The 18,941-nt window shown below is 27.7% G+C and overlaps 2 protein-coding genes across 5 annotated transcripts; one reads left to right on the top strand and one right to left on the bottom strand.

The window, feature by feature from the left end:
• Positions 1–6: 6 nt before the first annotated feature.
• Positions 7–1,633, bottom strand: LOC149031290 (uncharacterized). The gene is made up of 4 exons (XM_089176374.1): positions 1,158–1,633; positions 506–945; positions 201–407; positions 7–136 (listed from the first exon to the last, which is right to left on the bottom strand). The coding sequence occupies exons 1-2, from the start codon at positions 1,263–1,265 to the stop codon at positions 625–627; spliced, it is 429 nt and encodes a 142-aa protein (XP_089032500.1). The 5' UTR covers positions 1,266–1,633; the 3' UTR covers positions 7–136; positions 201–407; positions 506–624.
• LOC107072630 (telomerase reverse transcriptase) lies at positions 1,601–18,326 on the top strand. Of its 4 annotated transcripts, none has more exons than XM_089176367.1 (12): positions 1,601–1,742; positions 13,071–13,127; positions 13,211–13,383; positions 13,476–14,026; positions 14,115–14,437; positions 14,534–14,742; positions 14,967–15,223; positions 15,291–15,484; positions 15,567–15,797; positions 15,888–16,147; positions 16,236–17,811; positions 18,165–18,326. In XM_089176367.1, the coding sequence occupies exons 2-11, from the start codon at positions 13,075–13,077 to the stop codon at positions 16,442–16,444; spliced, it is 2,460 nt and encodes an 819-aa protein (XP_089032493.1). In that variant the 5' UTR covers positions 1,601–1,742; positions 13,071–13,074; the 3' UTR covers positions 16,445–17,811; positions 18,165–18,326. The 4 variants fall into 4 exon arrangements, with proteins under 4 accessions (XP_089032493.1, XP_089032496.1, XP_089032494.1 ...); XM_089176370.1 differs by lacking the exon at positions 1,601–1,742 and adding an exon at positions 1,765–2,336; XM_089176368.1 differs by lacking the exon at positions 1,601–1,742 and adding an exon at positions 10,010–11,632.
• The last annotated feature ends 615 nt before the right edge of the window (positions 18,327–18,941 follow it).

The following is an 18,941-nucleotide window of genomic DNA, read 5'->3' as shown; positions in this document are numbered from 1 at the left end:
ATTACCTTTTTTTTTATCAAATCCAGTCCCATCACATAACTCAGAGTCCTCTAAATCTTTTAGAAATGTCCAAAACTTTGATGTCAGAAAAATCAGAGTTGAATTCAACCAACTTTTGCGTTTTAATGTTTAACAACTAATCAAGAAGAAATATAATAATTATATTATTAGAAATAATAATTAAAATTAAAATTCCTTACCGAGATATTGGAGTTGTCATTAATTTTAACACGAAATTTCAAATTCATAGTTACTTTATCCAAGTAGCATAATACTAGACTGTGAGGATTAACCAAATCAGTTGTCCAGCTCCAATTTTCTGGCAAAGCTTTGAATTTTAGCACATTAATAATTATTGACGCAGATAACTTCTTAACATCAATCTTTGAACCAGGCAATTCGTGTGACTGTGAATAAATAACATAATTACAATATTATTGTGGGTTTCAATCGGTAAATTATAACGATAAGACGTTACAATGAAATTTTACAGAATTTTTTTTACCTGTTCTTCATTCTCATAATTATTAATTTCTTCAGAAGTTAGTTAAGCAACTAGACTTTTTGGACGGTCACAATTTTTAACAGAATTATTAATAATTATCATTTTCTCATTTTTCTTTACTACACTTCCACTGGTATCAACATTATAACACTTCCATTTGTTGATAGTATATCACATACAACATTTGGAGTTTCAACTGTATTACTACTACTATTAGTATTATTCCTGATTTTACACAACTTGGTAGGATTTAACGTTGGAATAGATTTGGGCTTAAGTGAATACCTTTCCCTAAATATTTCTTCAATCGCAGTAGCCGTTTGTATTTTATCACTCTTAATCATATCCTCTTCGTTAAAATGTAATTCATAAACGTATTGTTTTTTTGGTATTAATTGCTGGTTTAATCCACTACTCCATAATTTTACCAGATCAGGATGCTTTTGAAAGAAGAAAATTATTACGTGAATTGCAACAGATTGAAGATAGATAAACGTAGAAAGATAGAAGAAATGTAGGAGAATTTTTTAAAAATAGAATTCTACCAAAAAAAAAAAAAATAAAATTTTTTACTTCCAGTTTGATTAACCCATTTGCATCATTGCATTTTTTTATATTAGTAATTTATAACTATCAATTAAGGTTATATTACCTGTGGTACAGTGAATGAAGACGTATTTCTCTGATTTAAATTAGCATTCTTATTACGATTCTTGACTCGTCCACTTGTACACCCATGAACAATACATTTATTTACCATTTTTAAATAAATATTACTTTTTATAAATTAAAAAAACATTAATACAATTGCTAATGATGCAGTATTGTCAACAATTGTCAATGAAAAATATGACGTTATAAACCTGACATCAGCGAACATCACGAAACCTAGCGGCGTATTTCCGAAAATGATCTTTCCTTTTTTTTCCAGTCGCGCTTACTAGATATTTTTCTGTGTCGATCGCCCTCCTGTATCTAGCCTCCGTGAATGTAAGGGTCGAAAGATATCAGTCCTATATATGGTGCCCAAGAGTGTACTTGCCAATAATAATAATAATAAATTTTATATTTTCTCGTTGGTAAAATCCAAAAGTGAATATAAACTCTCCAGATAGCCCTTTTCAGCGTTCTGTTTCACCACAACATAGTCACTTCAGTGCCATCTCGTGGCGGCGACAGGAAGCAGATCCACTAATCGCGATTACTCTACCAACGGAGTATTGCCGATCGGCAACACGTATGTATGTTTACATTTAATTGTTTCATAGTCATTTATATATTCATTCATTTATTCATTTACTTATCTATTTTCTCATTTATTTATACTCTCTCGTTTATCCTTAACCTTCAATCGTTCATTACGATCTCACAACTTACACACTGTTATTGCTCATCCCTGTTTCCTTAGCAGTTATTTTTCAAGGAAATAAAGCAAACCACGTTATCTGCAGCTTCCGCTCCATACTTCTATCCTAACCGACACACAAACAATCGACATATACCTTTGCCTTTACATACACCTATATCCATATATATATATATATCTTTCTAACAAAACAAATATTAACAGTAAAGTACGATCTTCAACTCATTCGAAAACATAATATAGGTTAACTCTTTATGTTTTTCAACAAAAAAGTGTAGAAGTTCAATATAATCAGTTCAACTTGGATGATCCTTTAAGTGCAGTAGATTCTCATGTGGGAGAACATATATTTGAAAATGTGGTAGGCCCTGGTGGTCTGTTACAGAAAAAGACAGGGGTACACATTATTTCTTGGATAATCAGTTCAACTATTTCGTTAATTTTAATATAAAAGAGGTTATTCAGGTAATGTTTTAAATATTTTTAAACTATCAGTTTGAAATAATAGACAATAACTCTCTCATTAATTCTCAATGGAGAAAATATATTACATTAACTAGTTTAACCGTCCATAACATCGTGAAAAATTTTAATATATATATTTGTTTGTATATTTTTGAATTTGTTAGATCTTATTTATATTATCATTACCAAATTATTTATTAAAATAATGTAATAAATAATTTTTATATGAATATGAATTTTAAATATTTTTATAAATCTAAATTATTTTTTATATGGAATAATAATATTATCTTATATACAAAATATTGTAGATAGTGTTGACATCTATTTTGCAAACTTTTCAAACAATTTAAACTTCACAGGATCTCGATTCAATTTGATATTTATCCAAAGTTAAAAATTCTTGAAACTCTTAAAAGTCTTGAATGATTTAAATTTCTTGAAAGTTTTAAAAGTTATGTAGTTTGGAAATCTTGAAAATTTTGAGTCTTGATAGTCTTAATAAAAATTTCTTATAATAATTTTAAACTTATGATCATATTAATATCTAATTATAATTGTGTAATACATAATAACATTATTACTTTAACATGAGTAAAACAGTAGTAAAAAATACAATAACAAATATATTTATTGTAATAATTCAGATATAATTAACAGAATTAAAAAAAACATTCAGAACTTTCCGAACATTGCAAATTCAAGAATTGTGAATATTACTAAACTCGAATATTGCTCGAAATGATTTAAAGCGATAACGCATCACTAACTGTATATAATAACTTCTATATAAAATAGGATATTTGAAAGTCATTGTAAATTTTTAAAGTACAACTGTGCATATTTGAATTCTTACAATTGTAGCCTTCTTGAAAATAATTGTAACAATTATTTTTACATTTAAATTTATGGATATAATGAAAAGTAGAAAAAGTAAAATTTATTATAGATGTTTTTCTAACAATAAATTTATTCCTTTATTTATTAAATTAAAGTTTTTATTTTCTTGTTGTTCATTTTCTTTTTTTTTCTTTTCTTTCATTTTATTTTATTTTATTTTTTCTCTTTATCTGCTATTTTATATGTACACTGCCTATTATTTCAAATACTTTATTATTTGAAAATAGCCACGTAACTTATAAGAAGAGGCAGAAGTTGACATTCCAACATATTTATTTACACTTTATTATAACATCCTTAATTCAATCGTTCATTCTAACATATTTATCTACATACTGTATTCTAATATCCTTAGTTTAACCATTCGTTACTACATACTTTTATTTCTCTACATTGATTTATATCGACTTTTTTGAAATCATGCATGTCCTAAAGCATACACACATACACACAAAACTCACATACTCTCTTACTTCTTCAGATACATATTTTTACATTCTTCATAGCAACAGAAGATATTATTTCTTGTACTTTTACTTAAATAGAAAAACATTTTCGCTTATCCTAGAATATCTATTTACACTTATAAGAAGGTCGTTTTCTTACCTTTTCTAGATCTATGTATTTTCTCTTCCATGTATTTTCTCTAAAGAAACGTATTTATCCTATTCTCAAAATAGTTACTTAAAAACTAACTACAAGAAATCCATTGGCGTACATATCTAACGTATGCATGACACAAATAAATTTACTTAATATTTTAACATTGTATTCATGATTACTAATAAGGAATACATTTCTATAATATAATCGGCCAATATTACTAATCAAATTTCTTTAAAAATTGACATAAAATATAAAATTAAGGTGAAGGCACGTTAACCGGTCGATCGGTTAAGAGAAATTTTTATCTTAAATAGTGGTAACTTTTTGCATTTTTATTGAATAATAGGTCTTGATGTGTGAAGACATTCTTTGAACTTCGGACGTTATATAACAAAGGATATTTTTCGAAAAAAAGTTGTGTTACGCAAAAGTAGTAAATTAAAATTAATGGAAAGTCAATCATAGTAGTTGACCACTTATACTACAGCCAAAATCAATAGAAGCAATCATTTTAATATCGTTTATTTATATCAATTAGAAGAAATAACAATAAAAAGGGCAAATACAAAATAGAAGTTAATTTCTGGAAATTAATAAAAAATAAAGTTAACTATAATTTCATATTAAATCTAATTCAGGTATAGAGTAAATATTTCGCGTTTTGCTTGTTTGGTAGGCTCATTAATATGAAAAAGTATATTTTCTATTTTGTATTGTAATACTTCAGGAGTTTCTGGCCATTTCCACCATCACCCATGCTTTTGCATAGAAGATATAGTCGCTTTAGTGTCATTAACGGAAAGGATTTTTCCAGGAAAATATTCACCTTCATATAAAAATATTACATGTTCATTAACATCTTTTTTAATTCTAAGTCATTTATTCTTGTCTAACATTCTCTTCTTCCCAAAGTATTTTCTTCGGTAGGTTTTTTGTTATCTTCACTATCCACACAATCGGGTATGTTACAGTTAATGATCTAATGAATCTCTCAGATGAATACTGTAAAACTTTCTTCGCTTTTTTCGTTTCGGTTATCGTGCTTTTAATTCTTTAGCTCTTTCCTTTTCTTCCTTATCTCTTTGCCTTTTCGCAGCTTGCTCTTTTTTCAATCGTTCACTCTCTTTTTTCTTCTTCATCTTGTTTAGAACATATTCTTAAAACAACTTCCCATCTCGCTTAAAATTGAAAGAGGTTCCATGTTTCTTTCTATAGATGATTTATCTTCTACCTTATATTTGAGAGTAATGGCACGCCAAATTTTCGTGAAGCTGTTCTTATAGACATTTTTTATAACTTAACATCTTCAATCGCTGCCTTCATCGCTTCTTCAGATTAATTTCTACAAGCACCCTTGATAGGAAGCATTTTCAGTTCACTAATATAATAATCTATAAAATTTTTGCATATCTAAGTAAACTTTATCACTTTGTTAATTTTATTAATATTAGGTAGTGATTTAGGATAATGAAAACTAAATAATATCAATAATTGATGCAGATTAAGGTAATAATTGACCATACGGTTATCTACTATAATACATTATATTATAAAATGTGAGCGTTCAGTTATTCGTTTCTAATGAAATTATATGTAAAATAGATATAATATAATTAGTACATAAATTTGATTAATTTGTGTTATTAATTGACCATGTACATCAATTTCTAGAAATAATCAGAATGATATGATTCGGTAGCTGACCCTTCGGTTAATTAAGATTTTTATATTGGAATGCGAACAATAATGTGTTTAACAGTAGATATTCCAGATCAGTCATTTTGACTGGTCGGGCCATTTTAATTCAAAATTTCTACTTCATATAATATTTGATTTCTGTAAATAATTAAGCGTTTTGTTATTTAAAAATGTCTATAAATCCATTTATCTATTAAAATTATTATTGTTAAACATTTTTTGTTATTTTTTAAGAATAAATAAAGACTGGCAGCCTCAAAAAGCATTTTTTTTTACACACTAGTCATTTTGACTGGTGTGGTAGAAATAGGTATACTGAAAATGGTGGTATATCTAGTGTTAATGAATATGAAATTTAATGGCAATTAAAATAGTAAAAATTTTAAGCATAAAGATTCAAAAGGTAAGAAATTACTTACATGTGTTATGTCTGACTTACACGAAACTTCAATTTGATATGTTGCTACGAGATAACAAATTAAGTTTTTAACATTGCATAATTTAATAACGTTTATTATGTGTTTCTTAATTAATTTAATAATACAATTACTAATTTTGTATATATTTGTTGTCTTATAAATCTTTTCATTACTATAATGTATGTAATAATTTGATTGTTAAATTTAAACATTTGTAGGCATAATCTTAAACATTTTTTTTCAAATTGTCTAATATATTCCATTTATCGGATATTGATTATAAAACGGATGATATACCCATAAGTTATAAAAGGTATAATTTATTATTAATAGCACACTATTTGTACACTTCTGTTGAAATATTTCTTTTTTAAATTAGAAAATATTTAATTAAAATAACCCTAATTTTCAGAAATATTCATATTTTCTATAACATCTAAGTAGTTAGCTATTCATAGTTTTTTACATATTTTATATATTGTGTTTAGTTATTTTAGTTATTTTATATATTGTGACAAAATATCCTTTTGCTGTAAAAATAATTATTTTACAAAAAGGATACAAATGAAACTTTTCTGAAAATTCAAGGAATATGTAATTTAAGAAACTTATGTTTAAGTCACTATTAAACTCACAAAAATTTGTAATATTAATTTTTCTTCTTAAATATAAACAGCGTTGTATGCTTTTATTTAATTTTATACGTGTTATTTTTTATCATTTAAAAATTCCCAAAATATTTATTAGTCTAAAGCCTCTAGGCTTGCGTTTAATCTTTATGGTATCTAATAAAATGAAGTTATATTCGTATGATACATTATTATCTTTAAGAACAATGACATATGCATAAGTGTACACTGAGTTAATTAAAATTTGTCGATGGAGAAAAAAGTTTTGATCATTTTTTGGGATTTTTATTGATATCCCAACAATTTCATCGTCGTAAAATCTTTCATTTATTATTAATATAAATAATGTAAACAATGGAAACAAGTTTTCCATTTCCTTTTCACTTCAGAAAATTTCTTGCTCAGTTAATTAAAAAAATTTATTCTGGTACAAAATGACTCATTCATATAATAATTATTTTAAATTTAAATGCAGATTTCTTATCCAGCCTTACTAATATTTTTAAGAAATGTTTTTATTTTTCACTAAGAATTCAAATCATACACGTTATTTGATATAAATAATTATCTTTTTACTGAATATTAACCCATTTTCTCCCGTTAAAAATGTAGCCAAGTTTTTTCATATATTTAGATACAGTATTTTTGCTAACTTTTAAAGCATCCGCAAAATGATGTAAATTCCAGGAAGGTTGTTTCTTTAGTATTGCCGATAAAAACGTTATACGTTCGTCAGTACTCACTGTGGTATGTGGAAATTTATTAGGATAAATATTTTCAAAAAGATTGAAAAAACCAAACCAATATTCAACTGTCTCAAAACATACGTCAGGATTTTTAAAATAATCCAAGGTCCAGAGGTAATCTACAATATCTTTAACACTTTTGCCTTCTTTAAACATCTCCCACATTTTGTGCACCAAACAATTTAAACCTGAATTCATTTTTAAAGATGTTCTACAGAGAACATAAAATTTAGTAATATAAACGAATCTTACCATCCAAATACTCAATTTCTTTCTTATTTGGTTACGATTTTAGATGACTTTGAAATATCACAAATCGGAATAAGTATAAATAGATCGTAGGTTTGTGTATATTTGATTTTGTAGAAAGAATCGTTAATAACAACATTTGTTTGAATTTCTAGAAATACATTAACAGTAATATCTTATAAAGCTGTACGACTCTGTAATTATATATGAAATTTTATAAATAATTAACCAACTATTGTAGTATAATCGTTTAAGAAGTTATTTTATGTGTAAAATTAAGACCAATATTTAATGAGATACACACTTTGAAGAAAATTTGTTTAGAAGCTTGGACATGTAGCGGTCGGTGTAGCATCGGCGATTAAATATCTACATCGTAGAATCGATAACACAAAAGAAATTCGAAAGAAACTATAAATAGAAGGAAACACGCTAAAACTGAAAATTCTCCTTCTTAGGAAATAATTTCTCTCAACGGTTTTGTGTTTACATTTTGTTAACGGTAGGATAGATGATAGGGTTTAGTATTTGTAGTCTAAATAAATACTTTCAAGTTATCACTATGAGAGTTAACGTGTTTACGAACGCTTTAAAGCCTGCTTGAATAGACGAGAATAAAACAACAACGGATAAGAGACTTTTACAGGGAGAAGACGAGAAGAACGGTATCGAACGAAATGTCTCGTGTATTTCACCTACCTTTCTCTAAATTTATATAATCTAATATTACCTCTTGAATAAATAAAACTTATTTCTTGCTGTCTATAAAAGTGTTTCCCTGCATATTACCTATCTCCACAGACAATTCAAAATAATTTTATTGGCGTTCTTCTGACCGAATATCCTTATATCAACTAGTGTTGATAAACATTAATGTTAATATTATTATAGAGAATGTCAAAGAGTTAAAAGCGTACCGGAGAATAAAAAAATCATGTGTGCAGATCACAAGTATTAGAAGTGAAACCTTCAAAAAATTAAGTTTTGAGAGAATAAGACGAATGCACAGTATCAACAGTAAGATAATTGTAGTATTTATTTATTTTAAAATTATTACCATATATAACAAAAGACACCGGTATGATTAGTGGATAGAATAGACGATAAAAACTACACTTTTCCAAATACAAGCAATAAAAATGGAATATTGAATGCGATAGTCATAGATAGACACCAAAATCGTAGGATGTTTATTGAAGGAAATATAATTCATTTGTCATCTGCTTCTAATGTATTCTACAGTGTTGTCTAATTTTTTTTCTCTGACGTATTTTGTAATTTTTTAATGAACAGAGTAAGGTATCCTTAACAAAAGAATTTGAGAAGTGGGGAGGAGCGATAAAAACACGTCCATATTCTTTACAAAACTATAGACATTAATATTATCGCATCGATAATAAAGATTATAAATATAGATAAAATTTCAACAGATCTTCCCTGTTTTTTATAATTCTGTTCCTATGAAAAGGAACCGACCTTGGGATGTAGGTAGCTTACAAAAACTAACATTTTCAAAATTCTATCCATCAAGATGAAATGTCGAATATGATAGCAATAAATAAAAACACAAATGGTAGAATGTTTGTCAGTGTAAAGATACCCTGTCCTAACCTAAGTAAATATAATATATTCTTTTCTGTAACTCAGGTAGATGATAGTCTTTCTGTGAATTAGAGATATCTTTATGGGCTAGCACATAAAAGTATTTTGTTTGTTGCTGCTAATTCCTTTAGATGCTTGAAAAAGAACAGAACAATTTTGGTCGTATTTTTTCGTTTCATCGTGTTTTAAATTACGATGACTAAAAATTCTATTTTTTATTTCCGTTGTTTTATTTTATAATTTTTAGAATCTATTAACATATTTTTTTTCTATATTTTTACAATAAGTTATATCATTGTATTTTTACTATGAATATAATAGCAAATAAGGTTTATTTGTTTGTGTCACGTGTCCAGTTTCTTCTATTTAAAAACTTTAAAATAAAAACTAAAAAATTAAATTAAAGTTGCATTAAATAAGGATAAAATTTTTTGTTTTTGTTGTTTATACATTTATATTTTTGATAAAAATTAGGTTGTTTATTTAAGAAAAATAAATCATGTGTGCAGATCACACGTGTTAGAAGTGAAACTTTCAAAAAACTAAGTTTCGAAAGAATCTAACGGATGCACAGTTTCAAGAATAAGATAATTGTAGGATTTATTTATTATAATATTATTACCATATATAGCAAAGTAACCGGCATGGTCTCTGGGTGGAATAGCTGATAAAAAGTACACTTTTCCAAATTCAAGCAATAAAAATGGAATGCTGAATGAAATAGTTATAGATAGACACCAAAATCGTAAGGATGTTTATCAAGGGAAATATAATTCGTCAGAAATTAAGTAAATATAAATAATCCTTTTTTTGAAACTCAGGTATAAAATTTTTTTTGCTAGTATAGCTTTCTATTTCCCGTTTTCATCTACATTCTTGCGCTGTATAACAAACATTTTAGGAATGACGAAATAAAGATGTTACGACAAACATATGGAAAATGCTGCTGGACTGAACAAAGGTTCTGGTAAAATGCAATGAGAGATCGATAGAGATATTCTCTAGAAATGTTTTTTCAATTCTGTAGCCTGTCACACTTCAAAACACTTATTATTTATAACATATCTTTTTTTCTTTATTCTTTAAACCACAAATAGTCCGAGATCCAGCTGCAAGTTTAGTGTACCTATCGAATTTTTGCTAAAAACCTAATTTTTACGTATATTTATGATTAGGAGAATATATATCTACCAGATTTTCTATCAAAATGTGACCGCTAATATTTTTAATTAAATTATTGTTAATTAATTTTGGGGAAAAAATTCACTCACTTGGTTTTTAAATAAAATATCATTCACTTCACGGCAATATATGTAAAGACTTTGAAAAATCACGATTGCCGTTGCGCACTTGACTGCACCTCTTCGCAGTCAGGTGTAAACAGGTATGATTTTAATATATTTATACCCTCATAATAAACATTTATTATTTATATATCAAATTAAAGCTAATTTTTTTCTGTTTATTATGATATACGATAGCCTAATTAAATCTGGCCGCAAATAAGGTTTGCCGGCTTTTCGCTACTACGGACCACTATATATAGTGGCCCTCCATAAAATACTGCGTATTTTACATACGACAAACATATACAATTATAGCACATCGAATATCCCATTCAGGACGTGTAATTTTAGTGTTTTTTTTTTTAAATCATTAATATCAGCAACAAAATTACTCAAAAATAAAGTGCAATTTCTATGCTGCACCTATTAGCAGCCCTTACAGTAGAAGTAGCACAGCAGAAAATACGCCTGTATCGAAAGGGTTAAAGTTTTTTGTAAGATGTTTTTTACTTTTGTAATGTATGTTAAAAAGTGATTGAAATAAAAATATTTTTTTTCAAAGCAAAAAAAGGAATTATTGTCCTCTCAGAGGGGACAACCGAGTGCAAAGGATTAAAAGGTATGAAGAAGGGATATGGAGAAAAAATAAGATAGTAGAAAGATAGAGTTAGGACAGCGAAAGAAAGTCAACGAAGAGAATAACAGGACGAAAAAATGATAAGGAATTTTTTAAAGAAACAAAAAGCGTTTATATCAATTCTTTTTATACGCGACTTTTAATTTTAGGTGATAGCATCTATCGATACAACTCGTTAGGGGAAAACAATCGAGACTGGCTCGCGCATGCGCTGTGACAACTCGTGCGCTTCTTTTTTCCTCCTTTTTCCAGGGATTATTACTTTCAATTCATTTCGCAAAGCGTCTATGTGAACACGTGCTTTTAAGAAATAATTTTCTTCGTGACTTTACTCAAACGGCTTTTACCATTTTAGATTGTCGCGTATTATAGTTTGTTTATTTTGGAATTCGATCTACATTGTTTTGGCTTGTACATGTTTACATTCGATCAAAATCTTGATTCTACTGGGTGCCGATCAGCAGCTCGAACTTGCAAATACATTAACCATTCATTGTCAGTTCGAGAGATCAATTCGAGTTTAGGTAAGCAATTATAATTACATTTACTATTCACGTCCGGTGAGAATGAATCGACGATTCTCCTCTCATAGATGGTATAAATTTGTGAATTCATTCTGGTTTTTACAGAAAAAAATTTACGACTTATATCCATTCTTCTCATTTCTTTTAATTTTTTTTGTATTATAATTGTATCATTTTCATTACCATTTCTCATCGTTAGGATTCGCCAACGTTTGATTCTTTAGGCCAAGTCGGATGGAGAAGTTTGCGAGTAATTGTGAAAACCAGTAAAAATAATGTCTATTCATTTGTAAAAGTCTTATTTCAAACATCTCACAGGTTTTTTTCCTCATCTTTTATTCTCTTTTTGCGTCGCAGTTATTGTTGTCCTTCTTTCTCCGCGAGGTAAAGTTCGACTTCTACGCGTGTACATTGTTATTGATAATGCGACGTGTTTGAATTCTTTTCGCGGATTTGGAAAGATCACGGGTGCTTAACCATTTAGTAGTTTCTCTAACAGTAGTGCTCAATTATTCTGAAAAATATTCATTTTGTACATGAAGGTGTCTAGCGTTTCAAAATTGACAATCAAGGTACATAAGCCAATAGGTGTTGACTGTTAATCCTGAAGGATTTAGTAGCGTCACCCAATTTTGCAGTTGTTAGCTCATATATTCAGCCAATTACAACCGACTCAACATTACTTACTACCGCTTTTGTTAACCCATTCGATACCATGAATTTTTTCGAAAACGATTTCCGAGAGCTATTATTTTGTTCATTATATTTTTTATTTTTAACCTTTTGCACTATGCTCAAAATTTGGAACAAGCTGTGGCTAACCCATGCACTCGAATTGTTGCGAAAAGAAACGAAGCGGCGTAGCCCGAGTGTCGAAACATTAGTTTTTAAATATTACCTGGACTACAAGAATGTATTCTAAGTAGCTCGTTAACTACATTAGGAAACAAAATATAAAATACCCCTACATATAAAGAAGAAAAGAGAAGGGATAAGATCTCATTTAGCATTTATATCCTGCCCGAGATTAAGAGTACGAGTAAGATTCGTGATGATATTCATATTTGGCCTGAAACAATGGATTACGATTTTTTTTTTAAATTCCGAAAAATCACCTTTTTTCAAGCGGTCACACTAGTAGTGCCTTTTAATTCGATACGGATGCCGATCAGCAATTTACGATTTATTACCATTCACTTCATTTTTTTTTTTTTTCTATTTATAACATCTCCTACATTACCACTACTTCTCACTGTTGGGATTCCCTGTGAGAATGTATTGCACTTATATCTAGAAACATTCAACCTATGTGAATAATGCAAATAAATATTATCATAGTTTACAGTTTTCGTTTTTTTTCTCGCTTTTTCCGTAAGTTTTTGAATCATATATCTTAATTTACTGTTCTTATGTTCTAAATTATTTTTTATTTTTTCAGAAGGATGGAAGGTACTTTACAAGAATTAAGAAAGTTCTATAATGAATCAGTAGCAGAGTTAGTTTAATAGTATATTTATTTAATAATTAAGTATATATGTTATTAAGTTTTGTAATAACACAGCTTTACTTCCAAATCAGATATTGTAGAAGAAAGAAGTTGAAACTTACGAAAGTAAAATGTGGTGCAATTCAATTGGATGAATGTATGGATGTTATGGAATGTTCAAAAATTATAAAAAGTATAATAGAAGAACCCTTATTTTCTAATTATTATGCAATTTGTTGCGGTATTCCAAAATTGCCACCGAAAGGTAAGTACCGAGGGAGAGTAAATTTCGGCGTCATTAAATTTTTACTTTTAGTACAGTGTAATTATTGCTTTTATGTTTTTTTTTTTTTTCAGTACAAGTTTTACCTCTTGAGCAAAAACTATACGAAGAAGTTAATCCATATCTTATAAATGTTAATGTAAAAGTGATGTTAAAAGAAAAATCCAATTACATATCGCTTAAACGTATCTCGTGTAATTGTATTCTCGATAAAGCCCTATCTGTTGGGGAAATATATGATAACGTGACAAAGACTAGAGTGAATAAATCTGATACAATCAAAATCAATCCGAAGTTTGCGGATCATTTAATTCCTATTTTAAAACAATTTCAAAAAAATCATAAAAGTTTCTTATATAGGAAACAGTTAAATAAATTTCTAAATAAAAATAGTACAAGTGAATTTAGGGACGATCCAAAACAATCAAGCAATAAAATTGAAGACATTGAAATAGACGTTAAAAAAATTACTAATTTTTTGTATCATGTGTTAAGAAATGTAGTGCCATTTAAACTATTTGGTTCCATTACAAACCTGAGAATTATTATCAAGTTGGTTTATGAAATTCTTAATAGTGCAAGATTTCAGCCAATATATTTAAAAAAATATATTAGTAGGTTAAATGTAAGATTTCTTTTCGTTCTTTTAATCATGTTTAATTGTTGATTCATCCATGTACAAATACTCATATTTTATATATTTTATGTTTCAGATTGAGAAAATTGAATGGTTAGAATTTTTTAAAGAGGAATCCATCAAATGGGTCGTCATTAGTAAACTAATTGTTTGGTTCATTACCAAATATCTTTATTACATTATTAATAAACTTTTCTTTTGGACAGTACATCCTGCAGCTATTGGTAAAAGATTGTTCATAAAAAGTGGGAAATGGAAAGTAATAAAAAAAAATTTTGTTAAAGACAAAATCCGTAGTCACGTTTTTATTGATGCATTTGAGAACAATTTCATTTCTCCGAAATGCGAGTTCAAAATTTATTTAAAATGTTCTGGTATAAGGCCAATAGCAAAAACTAGGTATTACATTATTTATTTTCCTTATTTTTGTTTTTAGTTATTTTGTTTTTTGCGTTTTTCATATTTCGTATCCTTACGTATCATTCTTATTCACAGTTATAATGCGGAAGAAAAAACACGTATGAAGATGCTGTTGAAATTCTTGAAGCAGTTGTGCGTCAAGGAATATGGAATTGCAACAATGGGAGAATTCCATAATAAATTTAAAGCTATTTCTCGAGTAAGAAATAATTGTACCAGTAAGGGAAAACAAACCTGGATAGTATCTTGTGACATAAGTGATGCTTTCGGTTCCATAAGATTAGGTAAAATTATAATTATATATCTGCTATTTATATTATGGACTAATAAATCAAGTAATAACAAATTTGTTATAGATAACCGCTTATAAAAACACAATTTTAACACTATAATTTATTATTATCTAATTTTGTTCGTCGCTATTCATAATGCCCGTATTAATCACTATATTTCATACCCTACACATATGATTGTCTAATCTAAATTTAATTTTTAATCCATTTTTCAGATAAATTGAATAATATAATTAAGATATTGTGCAAAGATCTTCCTGATGTACTGATTCTTAAATGGGTGGCATGTGTGCCTGTTAAAAGCAAGACTGGAGATGTAACGTATGAACAATATTTTGCTGCGTTACCTCAAGCATTACCAGTTGGAACAATTTTTACTCTTCCAAATATAAACAAGATTGGTAATAATCCTACCTATTTAAAAAAGAAGGAACTGTTGAATGATATTAAGAAGTGCATATTTGGCCAGAAAGTGTGTACTAACAAATTTGTCTACATTGATAAGTAATACTACAACTAATTATAATTTCTTTTCATAGGTAACAATAAAGCAAAAAGAATATTTTGTAGCTAAAGGTATTCTACAGGGTACCATTCTTTCAAATATATTTTCTAATATATATTATAATTATATATATCATCAGAAATTGTCTGAATTTATGAATTCCGGATTCTTATTTCGATATGTGGATGATACATTCTACCTAAGTGAAAACAGAGAGTCTGCTGAAAAGTAAAATAAATTTAATTTAATTAATAATAATCTTAATAGTGTTATATATATATACATATTTTAATTTTTTTCTTTTTTATAGGTTTTTGAGAATAATAAGTGAAGGATTTCCCGAATATAATTGTAGCTTCAAACGATCTAAAATACAGACTAATTTGCCTAATCAAAACGTTCCTAATACGAACGAAATAAAATTTTTAGGATACAGTATAAATTGTAATAGCTTAGAATCCTTACCATGTTTCAGAGATGCTCATCCTTCTTATTTGTTTTCACTTGTTATGAGAAATAAAATAGGCAAAAGTGCCATTTTGTAAGGCTCTTATTTATTAATTTTTAAAACGTACCTAAAGATTATTACATATATATACAGAGTTTTTTAATCAATTATTTTTTTTTATAGAATGTTTAAAGAGAGAATTATTAATTGCTCGTATCTTAGATTATCAAAAATGATATTACACAATCCAAGTACTTGTGTACGTCGTTTGATACATTTTGTACGAAAAATATCTAATATGCAAGCATGGCGAGCTTTTACTTATATTCTTAAACTATTTGGAAATTTACGTACATTATACAGAGATTATCAAGAAATTTTTCTTATTATTAAAGAAAGTAATGAGAAAATTGTATTAATTTTTCTAAAGTATTATATAGAAGGTGAGTTGCAAGAATTCAATTATAAATATCACAATATAAAAATATAGATATTTTTAATTTATTCCTTGCATAATTTGATGTTTTACAGATATAGCAAATAAAATTAATTTTAATGCGAAAGAAGTAAAGAATAAAATATTTTTGTTATTGTGGTGTGGGTACAGGCACGTATTTTCCAATAATAAAGTTATGCACAACTTATTTGGTAAAGGAATCCGAGATGAAATCAAGAAACACAAGAAAATCCTTAAAATACAAGACTATAGGAAAATAACTAAAATGGTTGTATCGTTATAAATATAAGAATTATATTACTTTAAATTAAATTTATATATAAAACATTGATTAATTTAATAAAATGTTATTATTAAATTTCATAATTAGTTATTGTGTGCTTAATAAGTTGCGAGCATTTGAGTCCATAGTCGATATTTACAGCTTGCGTCGGACGCCAAAAAGGCACCACCGATGATTTTTGCTGGACGCATATGTGCGCCCATAGAAGTCAAAAGATTAATACTCTAAATCACTCGTTTTCTCAATTTGTATTTCAAATGCATCAATGATTGCATGAACACGATTGTATGAGCTTCTAAATGGTATAGGTAGAACTTTTTAAATTTTATTACAATATAGCATAAAAATGACTGTTTTTAATAAATGTATTAACGGGTTATATACCACCCTGAAATTTTCAAAAAATCGATTTTATTTGGCTTAAAAAAATTGTTTAATCTTTTAAGAATATCTTAAGCTTTTAATCATAAAAAAAATTCAAAGTATTACCGAAGTTATAACAATTTTAAGTTTACCTATTCAATCGTAAGAGTTCCAGTTGGGAGTGCATAGCGAGAAAAGACGGTAGGGAATCTAAATGTAGCACCTTTGTCGCTTTTGGTGATCTTAATATGAGTGTGTGTTTGAGAATTTATTGTGCGAGGCGTACAAGAGGAAATGGGTACGTAATCATAATTACGTAAAAAAAGATAATGCTGATATAGGTGGTAGAGGAAAGTTAGCAGCCAAGATTATTAAGAATTAACAGTTTACTATGGTTTTGTAATTAAAAGGAGTATAAATACATCAGTTGAAACCATGAAAGATGCGATATAGACAACTTATTACAATAAAATATCTACTGATGAAAATTCACAACATGACAAGTGCCCATCAAGCGATGATATCTGGTGTTCGTATCAAAAAATAAAAGTATATAAAACTTTGGATTATTATAAACATGAAAATTTAATTCCTTTAATTGTCCAAAAAGTAATTAAAAAAAAGTTAATACTAATTTATTAGAATGTTGTTTGTGGAAGGATATACCCAAAATATCAATAAAAAGTCTGATCTCTGTAATTTGGTCTATAGCTCAAAAAGTACATACAATGGGGCAAAAATTGTTGAAATTGCATCTATACACTATAAAAAATACATTATACTAGTGTATTATATATTATGCAATTATTAAAACTTGAAATGGGCCTAAATGTACTGCAATTAGTTGAAAAATTGAATTCTCAACGAATATCCATAGCCGACATACGAGCGTAACAAGAGACTAAAGAGGTCAAAAAATTAAAAAGAGCAGTACAAAAGAAATCAGAGGACATCACAACAATAATAGAAGACCTCATGTACGGACCAGGTATCGCAAATTAAAGGTAATTTAAAAAAAATAGTGATTTAAAGATGCTTACGTCGTACTTCTGTTTTTTTTGCGTTTTTCTTGAAACCACTTTTTTCAAAACGATGTACACGATATCTCAAGATTTACTCAATCAATTTGTTTTAAATTTGCAGTTACACTTCATAAGATTGTCTAAGTATTCATTGGACCGTTTTTTTATTTTGTTTCTTGTTCAAAAGTTATTAATTTTTGAAACACAAAATTTCAAGAAAAATTTTAAGTTTTTTTAAAAATAGCTTTTATTTATATAAAAAACCTTTTTTTTCCCCCGATTACATCTTGACCATTACTTTTTTTTATTATTAAATAATCATGATTTTTTTTCAGAACGTCTGTTAAACCGAAATCATGCCCACTATCAGCAAAAAAGGTCTCAACATATCAACTTATATCTTCGTAATTTATTGTTTTTTTTTTCTAATTTTTAATATTGTAAATTATTCATAAAAGTACTATGTATATATGTAGAATAAAGATTATTTTATTATATTTAATGTCTGTATTAAAAAAAAAATCTTTAAAAATCTACGTTTCGAGAGAATGAGACGAATGGATAGTTTTAAGAGTAAGATAATTTTAGGATTTATTTATTATAATATTATTACTATATATAAGAAAGGTCACCGGTATGGTCTCTGGGTGGAATAGCTGATAAAAAGTGCACTTTTCACAATTCAAGCAATAAAAACGGAATGCTGAATGCGATAGTTATAAATAGACACCAAAATCGTAAGGATGTTTATCAAGGGAAATATAATTCGTCAGAAATTAAGTAAATATAAATAATCCTTTTTTTGAAACTCAGGTATAAAATTTTTTTTGCTAGTATAGCTTTCTATTTCCCGTTTTCATCTACATTCTTGCACTATATAACAAACATTTTAGGATAGATGAAATAAAGACGTTACGAAAAACATATGGAAAATACTGCTGGACTGAACGAAGGTTCTGGTAAAATGCAATGAAAGATCTAATCAAGATATTCTCTAGAAATGGTTTTTCAACTCTGTAGCCTACCACACTTCAAGACCCTAATTATTTATAACATATCTCGTCCTTATTCTTTGGACCACAAACTTATCTTTCTAAATACTCTCGTCTAAA

The sequence above is a fragment of the Polistes dominula genome, unplaced genomic scaffold (assembly GCF_049000335.1).
Source record: "Polistes dominula isolate Pdom_NZ unplaced genomic scaffold, Pdom_raw_medaka contig_338, whole genome shotgun sequence".
In the NCBI taxonomy this organism is placed as follows: domain Eukaryota; kingdom Metazoa; phylum Arthropoda; class Insecta; order Hymenoptera; family Vespidae; genus Polistes; species Polistes dominula.
The sequence above is the reverse complement of the archived record's forward strand: the minus strand, read 5'-3'. Positions and strand labels throughout refer to the sequence as shown.